At 44.3% G+C, this 10127-nt stretch overlaps 1 protein-coding gene across 1 annotated transcript; it reads right to left on the reverse strand.

The window, feature by feature from the left end:
- Positions 1-3394: 3394 nt before the first annotated feature.
- On the reverse strand, positions 3395-8269 carry LOC136624370 (zinc finger protein 436-like). The gene is made up of 7 exons (XM_066598336.1): positions 8149-8269; positions 7764-7896; positions 7119-7298; positions 6906-7029; positions 6759-6823; positions 6286-6388; positions 3395-4608 (listed from the first exon to the last, which is right to left on the reverse strand). The coding sequence occupies exons 2-7, from the start codon at positions 7839-7841 to the stop codon at positions 3458-3460; spliced, it is 1701 nt and encodes a 566-aa protein (XP_066454433.1). The 5' UTR covers positions 7842-7896; positions 8149-8269; the 3' UTR covers positions 3395-3457.
- Between the last annotated feature and the right edge of the window lie 1858 nt (positions 8270-10127).

Consider the following 10127-nt stretch of genomic DNA (forward strand, 5'->3'; position numbering starts at 1 on the left):
TGACGTAACATCAGCTGTGTTGGGCACTGCAATGGGATATATTTATGTACCGCCGGTGGCTTCCTGGCACCCACCCATGCTGTGGGTCCACAGGGAGTTGTAACTGCATGTGTCCACTTCTAAAGAACCCCAGTCTGACTGGGGCATGCAGTGTGGGCTGAAGCCCACCTGCATTAAACATGAATTTATTACCTCAGCTGTGATGGGCAATGCAATGGGATATATTTATCTACCGCCGGTGGCTTCCTGGCACCCACCCATGCTGTCGGTCCACACGGAGTTGTAACTGCATGTGTCCACTTCTAAAGAACCCCAGTCTGACTGGGGCATGCAGTGTGGGCCGAAACCCACCTGCATTAAGCATGACATTATTACCTCAGCTGTGATGGGCAATGCAATGGGATACATTTATGTACAGCCGGTGGGTTCCAGGGAGCCACCCATGCTGTGGGTGCACACGGAATTCCCATTGCGGAGTTGTACCTGCCTGTGACTATTTATAAAAAAACGCGGTCTGACTGGGGCATGCAGACACCTTGACAGAATGAATAGTGTGTGGCACATAGGTTCCCCATTGCTATGCCCACGAGGGTCGCTGCCTAGCCGTGTCAACCCTCTGCAGTGTGTGCCTGCTTTTCCTCTGGCAGACGCACTTATAAATAGATATGAGGGTGGCGTGGCATGAGGGCAGCTGAAGGCTGGGCAGGGACAGTTTGGTGTGCGCTGTGGACACTGGGTCGTGGGGGGGGGGTTTGGGCAGCATGTAACCCAGGAGAAGTGGCAGCGGAGTGTCATGCAGGCAGTGATTGTGCTTTGTTGGAGGTAGTGTAGTGCTTAGCTAAGGTATGCCTTGCTAATGAGGGCTTTTCAGAAGTAAAAGTTGGGGGGGGGGGCCCACTCTTGCCGCTATTGTGGCTTAATAGTGGGACCTGTGAACTTGAGATGCAGCCCAACATGTAGCCCCTCGCCTGCCCTATCCGTTGCTGTGTCGTTTCCATCACTTTCTTGGGTTTTGCAGATTTTCACAAATGAAAACCTTAGCGAGCATCGGCGATATACAAAAATGCTCGGGTCGCCCATTGACTTCAATGGGGTTCGTTATTCGAAACGAACCCTCGAGCATCGCGAAAAGTTTGTCTCGAGTAACGAGCACCCGAGCATTTTAGTGCTCGCTCATCTCTACTAATAATGAATTGATGCTTGCAACAAAGGCCAAAAGCAATAAGAAAGGATTTGGGGGGGTATGTCAAAAGTGCTATTGGATGCCTACAAGATGAAAATGGTGAATAAGTTAAGAATGATGTTGAGAAGGCTGAACTTTTAAATTCCCATTTTGTATCTGTTTTCTCTCAGAAAGTAGATGGAACATTAACTAATCTTCCCTGTGCTATTGGGGGGAATAAAAGAGTGCAGGATATCTATAAGCCCAGAGATGGTGGGGGAACATTTAGCTAACCTAAATGAATTCAAGTCTCAAGGTCCAGATAAATTACATCCTAGGATAGTAAAGGAAGCAGCGGAGTTAATTGCTGGACCACTTGCCATAAGCTTTGAAAATTCCTGGAGAATAGAAATCCCAGAAGATTAGAAAAGGGCAAATGTTGTACCCATCTTCAAAAAAGGGGAGAAGGTGGATCCGGGAAACTACAGGCCTGTGAGCCTGACTTCTATACCAGGAAAGATCTTTAAACAATTAAACAGCATGTATGCAAGTACTTGGATAAAAATGGAGTAATTAATGAGAGCCAGCATGGGTTTGTAACAAACAAGTCATGCCAGACAAATCTAATTTCCTTCTAGGACAGAATCACTGACTGGGTTGATCAGGGAAATGTGGTGGATATAGTATATGTTAACTTTAGCAAAGCCTTTGACAAAGTAGCTCATACCATACTTATGGAAAAAATGACCAAGTATGGGATTGAAAAGGCAACTGTTAGGTGGATTCACAACTGGCTGAGTGATTGTATTCAAAGAGTGGTCATAAATGGCTGCACATCCAAGTACAAGAATGTATCAAGTGGGGTACCACAAGGCTCTGTCCTAGGCCCAGTGTTGTTCAACATTTTTATAAATGATCTAGATCAGTGTTCCCCAACTCCAGTCCTCAGGGACCCCTAACAGATCATGTTTACAGGATTTACTCAGTGTTGCACAGGTAATGTAATTATTATTGGTGCCTAAGACATTGCCACAGGTGTCCTTACCATAGGATATCCTGAAAACATGACCTGTTGGTGGTCCCTGAAGACTAGAGTTGGGGACACCACATCTAGATGAGGTAATTGATGGAAAACTGATCAAATTTGTCGATTACACAAAGCTAGGAGGGATAGCTAACACTAGGGAAGAGAGAGTATTCAAAAAGATCCAGAAAAGCTTACACAGTGGGCAGCGACTAACAGAATGGTATTTAACAAGGAGAAATGCAAAGTCCTACATCTGGGCAAGAAAAAAGCACATACAGAATGGGAGGAATTGGGCTACGCAACAGCACATGTGAAAAAGACTTGGGTATACTAATAGATCATAAACTGAACATGAGTCAACAATGTGAAGCAGCAGCTAAAAAGCAAGCACAATTCTGGGATGTCTTAAGAGAACCGTAGAGTCTAGATCACGTGAGGTCATTATCCCCCTCTACTCTTCCTAAGTCAGACCTCATTTGGAATACTGTGTCTAGTTCTGGGCACCCCACTTTAAAAAAGACATAGACAAACTGGAGCAAGTTCAGAGAAGAGTTACCAAGATGGTGAGTGGTCCGCAAATCATGTCCTATGAAGAACGGTTAAAGGATCTGGGAAGGTTTAAAGAAGGCTGAGAGGAGACTTAATAGCGGTCTACAAATATCTGAAGGGCTGTCACAGTGCAGAGAGATCAGCCCTATTCTCATCTGCACAAGGAAAGACTAGAAGCAATGGGATGAAACTGAAAGGGAAGAGACAGATTAGATATTAGAAAACACTTTGACAGTGAGGGTGATCAATGAGTGGAACAGGTTACCACAGGAGGTGGTGAGTTCTCCTTCAAAGGAAGTCTTCAAAAAAAAGGCTGGACAGACATCTGTCTGGGATGATTTAGTGAATCCTGCACTGAGCAAGGGGGTTGGACCCAATGACCCTGGAGGTCCCTTCCAACTCTACCATTCTATGATTATTGGAGATGCTCGATATTTGTAAGCCACCTGTTATCTTGTTAGGTTTGTGTTTTTTTTGCAACTGAAAAAAATAAATAAAAAAATTGAGCTCTTAATATGTAAAATTCTTTATCAGATACAATTATCTTTTGATGAGACTTTGTATCTTTATTTACAATTGTGACTTTGTAACAATCCTTTCTTGATCAATAAAATTTATCAAAAAAGAAAAAAAATAAAATGTCTTTTTCCCTGCTGAGTTATTTGATACTAAGGATTATGTAAGTTGTAGGTAAAACATCTTGCACATTCAGAGCAGAACTATGGCTTCGCCCTTGTATGAGTTTTTTGATGGTCTCTGAGATGTGACTTCTGAGCAAAACATTTCCCACATTCTGGACATGAATATGGTTTTACCCATGTGTGGATTCTCTGATGCACAACAAGAATTGATTTCTGAGTAAAATATTTCCCACATTCTGAACATGAATATGGTTTCTCTCCTGTGTGAATTCTCTGATGTCTAACAAGATCTGATTTCTGGTTAAAACATCTCCCACATTCTGAACATGAAAATGCATTATCCCCTGTGTGAATTCTCTCATGTGCAACAAGCCGTGACTTCTGGTGAAAACCTTTCCCACATTCTGAACATGAATACGGTTTCTCCCCTGTGTGATATTTCTGATGTGCAACTAAACGTGATTTCCAGAGAAAACATTTCTCGCATTCCGGACATGAATATGGTTTTTCTCCTGTGTGAATTTTCTGATGTAGAACAAGCGCTGCTTTATGGTCAAAATTTTTACCGCATTCTGTACATGAAAATGGATTATCCCCTGTGTGAATTCTTTCATGTGCAACAAGACGTGATTTCTGGTGAAAACCTTTCCCACATTCTGAACATGAATATGGTTTCTCCCTTGCATGAGTTGTTTGGTGGTCTACAAGAAATGATTTCCAAGCAAAACATTTCCCACATTCAGAACATGAATATGGCTTCTCCCCTGTATGAATTCTCTGATGTCTAACAAGGGCTGATTTATGGTTAAAACCTCTCCCACAGTCTGTACAAGAAAATGGCTTCTCCCCTGTATAAGTTTTTTGACGGTCAACAAAAAGTGATGTCCGAGCAAAACATTTTGCACATTCTGAACATGAATATGCCTTCACCCCTGTGTAATTTCTCTCATGCGTATAAAGATGTGATTTATGGTTAAAACTTTTCCCACATATTGAACATGAAAATGGTTTCTCCCTTGAGTGAATTCTCTGATGTACAACACTCCTTCTGTAAATTTTATTTCCCTTAGCAGTCAGTAATGAATAAGATGATAGATCTTTGCTGTAAAGGCCTGAAGATATATCAAGGTTGATGGGAGACTCCTCATAAGTAGCTCCTGTGATATCATAATCATTTGTGTTACAATCCGAAGATGCGAGATGCCGTTCTGAGCTTCTGCTGCCGTCATCTGCCAGGGATAAAACATGTCTTATTTTAGTCTGTTTTCACGAGTGAGCGTAGGGCATCATGAACACCATACAGTACATGGACGATCTCTGTGTGCTATGCAAGGTTTTTCAAATTTTTTTATGCACACAATTCACATACTTTGGAAAGGAGCACTATAGGAAAACTTTCTATTATTTGCCCTGTTGTAACTAGCAGAATCCTACAGTCACTTTTTTCTTTTTATTCCTATGTGACTTGCAATGAGGCTCTCATAAAAACAGAGAAAATGACCACTCTATAGAACTTGGCTGGATAGAGTAGGGTGGGTGTCACATAGAATAACGCGGGCCTGCAACTGTGAAGATATTTCATGAAGCAACTAGTAAGTACATTAAGTACTTTTTGTCAATTGTACATGGAGGAAACAATAAAAAGTTTCCCTCTACTGCTTTAATTATATGGATAAAATATTTCTATATAAAAATGTGCATATAAATCGCAAGGCCTGTAGGAAAGAGGTGATGGAACAGACGTCAAAGCAAGGACCAGTAGATCATGACATGAGGCCACCAGGCTCTTCTCTTGCAATTTTCCAGCCAGCATCTTCCTAAGTTCATGTATTAGTGTATTTGTCACTGCACTTTCTAGTGAAATGTGAGGTGGAGACTCATAAAGGGGCCAGTGAGTCAGTGCTATTAGGTGGTGTCCATCACACAGACTTCCTGATAGCTTCATGCACTTTAACCCCTTTAGTGGCACGCCTGGAAAATCTCCGGGGCTTGCAGATCTGACCATGCAGTTTAACCCTAGAAGATTTCCGTGGACAGCTCTAGTGCTGACATTTTTAATTGATTTTGCTAAAATTATGAATTCTTTTATTTTTATTTTCCAAAATTGTTATAATGTATTCTTGCATTACAAAAAGGTGCTCAGCCAATCACAGCCAGCTGTCGCTGAATGAATGACAGGCGAGAGCTGCCTGTGATTGGCTGAGCGCCTCAGCAAATCACAAGCAGCTATTTCAGCAGTTAGGGATTTTAAATCCCCGCCTACTCAAAGAACTGCATTGCAGAGCTGGGGCCAGTGCAGAGAGGACGCAGCTGAGCCCCAGCAGCTGAAGGAAGGGGAGTATGTTATTTTTCATTCTTTACACTACTTTGCCTTGTTTTTCAGGGAAGGGCTAATATTTAAAGCCCTTCCCTGAACACAATTATGGGGTGCCGGTAGCTGGATTTCCTACCGCAGCTGTCATCTGTGACAGCTGCGGTAGGGAATTCTTTATTCCCTGTGGGGATTTAGAATTCCTTTGCCACATCTGTCACAGATGTGACATGTGCAGCAGGGAATTCTTTATTCCCCGCCGGGATAAAGAAAACATCTGCCGCAAGCAGATATTTAAAGCTCTTCCCTGAAAAACAATTAAGGGGTGACGGCAGACGATTCCCTTCAATGGAGCCGTGGCTGCTATGGTATTCACATGCAATGTATTCACTATGGTGCACGAATGTCCTATCTTTGCAGGCTCACGCCTGTAAAGCACGGACATGTGAACACACCATAGGGAATACATTGGTTCTAATAGACGAGTGTTTTTGTTGCGCGCGTATACAAGCACAAAAACACTCTCGTGTGAAGCCACCCTTAGTCAGTGACTAAGGAGAATCTGTGATGTTCTTTGCATTTAGTGGTCACTCACCTGGGTGGTCATCTGTAGGAATCTCCTCCTTACACGGCTGATCCCCCCTCACTTGTGTCTCTGTAGCATCAATATGGAGCAGATCTTCATCCGGATTTACAAGCTGTGAAATAAATATTGTAAAAGTCATCACACGGTTGGAGAAGTCGTGTGGAAGGTTTTATATGGCCAGAAAAGGTCATTAATTAGTATGAGGAGCCGGAATGACATGACAGCAGTAGTGATCTGGACCAAATAGCTGCAGGTCTCCTGTATAACTCCAACCTGTTGCTTCTTTATTCCAACCAGAAGTCTCCAGAACCAGAAAATAGTGATAAGATGCGGAGATCTAATGTCTGCGGTCGGCTGTAATCCCGCCATCTCCAGCTTTCTCATTACACAAGTATCACTCATATAATAAGACTGAACACAAGACCTTCCCAGCCGTCCTACAGACCAGAGGGGAGATTTCATGAGACCTTCTCTCCATCTACCTGATCATCTTGTGGAAGAAGAGGACGGGGACATCTCTCCACTGCTGTTCTCTTACTGGATCTACCTGCAGAAAACACAGACAGCCACTGAATTCATTTTCTACATACAAATAATAAAGGCCGTGTGGATTTAGTCCTGTCTGTTACCTGGTGATGGGGGAGGCTGGTGGTCCTCCATCATGGCGTCCTTGTACAGATCCTTGTGTCCTTCTAAATACTCCCACTCCTCCATGGAGAAATAGACAGTGACGTCCTGACACCTTATAGGAACCTGACAACACAATGATACCATCATCACCCAGACACGTTATACCGCCATAGCGTTACTGTATAATGTCCCAGCATTCCCAGCAGCGTCACCTCTCCAGTCAGCAGCTCAATCATCTTGTTGGTGAGTTCTAGGATCTTCTGCTCATTGATCTCCTCCAGTATCAGGGGGTGAGGTGGAGGCCCTGTGATTGGGCTCAGGGGTCTTCCCCATCCATCAGACACCGGGGCTTGACAGCCATCACTAGAAGTCTTCTTCACTACCGTGTAATCCTGTTTATATGGAGATACATCCATAAATATCCCTGCAGACATTCCCAGAGTCCTTCGTCTTTCCTGTCATATCATCTGTCCAGTTTTAGTGAAACAAAAACAATGTTTGGACATTGAAATAAAAATGCCTTACTAGTTACACCCATCACTGTTGCTTTGGTTCTCACTGCTGGTGTTGCTTTCCTAACTGCAGTGATGACAACACATGGCCACCACAGCCAATCCCTGGCATCAGTGCTACATCAATAATAACAGATATTGACCAACGAGGCCAGTGATTGGCTGCAGAAGTCACACGCTGTCAGCATGACATCTTTGATGCAACAGGGTAAAACAAACCCAGCAGTGGAGATAGAGAGCGGCAGCGCTTGGTCTAACAGGCAATTATTGCTCCATTTTTGTCAGAAACCGGACAAAAGATAAACAAAAATGATGGAACGTGACGTCATCCCCAGAATCTCTCACCTCTCCTGTAAGCTGGAAGAGTATCTCTAGGGTGAGGGTGAATATACTCTCCGCCATCTTGTCCCGGTTCCTCTCCATCCTTGTCGGGTCAATCAGGAATGTTATCTGATATAGAAGATATCAGCTGAGGATCCTAAATGGGGAGAAGATGAGACAATGTAACATCATAGAAAATCCTCTGGAATAATACAATTACTGGAGATAATTAAGTGCAGACATTGTCTTCTCTTCTTGTACAGGTTGGACCTGGAGGTGACAAGTTTGTTAGGTCAGTTCCTCCATGTCTGCGGTGATGTCACATCTTCACATGACGGTGCAGACCGCAACAGTGATGGATAAAGCAGTAACTCTGGAGATCAGACGGCGACTTCCCAAGTCCTCTCACCTGGGAGCACAAGAGTCAATAAATATGGATCATCATGGTGCCTCGACAATAAAGGGAAGTCAAGGTGCGACACCAACAGTCTGTAGAAGACGATATGCAGACATCTCACCGCTCCACCAGATTTCCTGACAATGAGAAGAAAAATGCTCGGTCTGTCCGCCATCTCGCGCTATTCTGTGTCTTCCTGTACAAATTTAACTTTGGCTATCACGGACAGAGCGAGGAATGGGAGATCTCCTACTAGCTCTGTACCCAAGGGTTATCCACGGTAATCGTGTGACGCCCGTTTTCTTCCACTAGTCAAAGTCCTGTGGCTTACCAAGCTCCATCGTAGGTGTATACTGTGTATTGTCTTTTATCCCTTCCACCAGACCTTATACATAAGGCAGAGGGTAGGAAACAATCGGGCATTTTGTTTAAGGTTTCCCTCCTCTAAAGCTTCAAATCCGTGAAGACGGTTCATATACTTTTTTAGTATCTGAAAATTAGCATCCCGAATTTCTTCCATCGCCCATACCTTGAAAAGTATGCCTTAGGATTAGGCAAGGCCTCCCTCCTTTTTAGACTGGATTCACACGAGTGTTTTATCATCTGATGCATTGGATTCCAATGCATGTATTCAGATGGGTGGTTCTCCGGTACTTAAAATTGGCCAGCCAGAAAAGATAGGTCTGGACCTATCTTTTGCAGGAATACGCCAACCGGTCCTATAGACTCCTATGGGAGCCTATGAGAGCTGCCAGAAAAGGGAGGTGGGAGTTTAGCAGCGGCTCTGCTAAACTCCCTCCCTCTCTCCGGCCCTTGCTGGCAAAGAGAGGGGGCTGGACGGGGCGGTAGATTAGCACACTAGCTCTGCTAAGCTCCCGCCCCGACCCAGCAGGGGGCAGAGGGGGAGCGGGAGTTTAACACACTAGCTCCAGCCCCGTCCCCTACCTTTGCTGGCAGTCGGCAAACGGGAAGAGGGAGGGAGTTTCCCCTTCCCGATGGTATTCCACCCGAATGGGTGTTAAAACGGGAGATGCAGCTGTGACTTAATTGCGGCTGCCTCTCGTTCATGCAATTTTCAGCAGCAAAGCAGGCGGCCAAAAATGGCAGCGCCCGTGTAAAGCAGCCCTTAGGGCTCACACTCACTTGCGATAGCGTTTTTGCGAGGCTGCGTTTTTTTGTATGACATTATAATGCATTGAGTCTAATGTAGCGGTGCTCATTTGCAATGTTTTCACGTCTGCGAGGTTGCGTTTTTTTCTTGCGTGCCATGGTCCTATTTCTTTGCGATGTGCTATTTTCTTCTCGCCCGTGCAAGTCAATGGAGTGCTGTAATATCGCATTGCGAAACGCATAAGGCGTGAGAGAATGCGATGCGATGGTGCTACATTATTCAAGTTTGGACAAAAGCAAGACCATAAAAAAACGCAAGAGAGGCCTTAAATACTCCTACCATGCGATGCGACGTGACGCACAAAAAACCGCAAGTTTTATACGCAGATTTTCTTACGGCACATAAGATCCCTGAATAGCCTGTTGATTATATAGAAGATCCGCTGAGGTATCCGTTGCAGAGAATTACGGAGTAATTGTGGCATCCAGACCATCTTCATTACATTTGCTCTACCTCTAACTGATACAGGAAGTTTATGCCGCACTTCTAGTATTTGTTGAAAACGAGTTATCAGCGGATTCAGGTCCAACTTGGAATATTCTAATACAGTGATACCTCGGGATGCGAGCGCCTCAGCTTGCGAGTTTTTTGACTTGCGAGCGGGCTCTCTTCTGAATTTTTTGCTCTGATTTACGAGCAAGAACTTGGGGTACGAGCCTACTTGCAAGTCTATACCAACCCATTGCCGGCCTTTCGTCCTCGCAATGGTCTGCAGCGCTGGGTTAACCAATCACAGCCATTTAATGACATCATCGAATGGCTGTGATTGGTTAACCCAGCGCCGGCTTTCATTGGCTGACGAAACGCTGAGTTAACCAAT

Source organism: Eleutherodactylus coqui, chromosome 4 (assembly GCF_035609145.1).
Source record: "Eleutherodactylus coqui strain aEleCoq1 chromosome 4, aEleCoq1.hap1, whole genome shotgun sequence".
NCBI lineage: Eukaryota > Metazoa > Chordata > Amphibia > Anura > Eleutherodactylidae > Eleutherodactylus > Eleutherodactylus coqui.

What these genes read in the sequence shown, in the direction of transcription:
- LOC136624370 (XM_066598336.1), bottom strand. Translation starts at nt 7,841, where the DNA reads ATGGAGAGGAACCGGGACAAGATGGCGGAGAGTATATTCACCCTCACC. An exon ending in TCTTCCAGCTTACAGGAGAG is followed by an intron (nt 7,299 to 7,763) that starts GTGAGAGATTCT and finishes CCATATAAACAG; the next exon opens with GATTACACGGTAGTGAAGAA. An exon ending in TTGAGCTGCTGACTGGAGAG is followed by an intron (nt 7,030 to 7,118) that starts GTGACGCTGCTG and finishes TTGTGTTGTCAG; the next exon opens with GTTCCTATAAGGTGTCAGGA.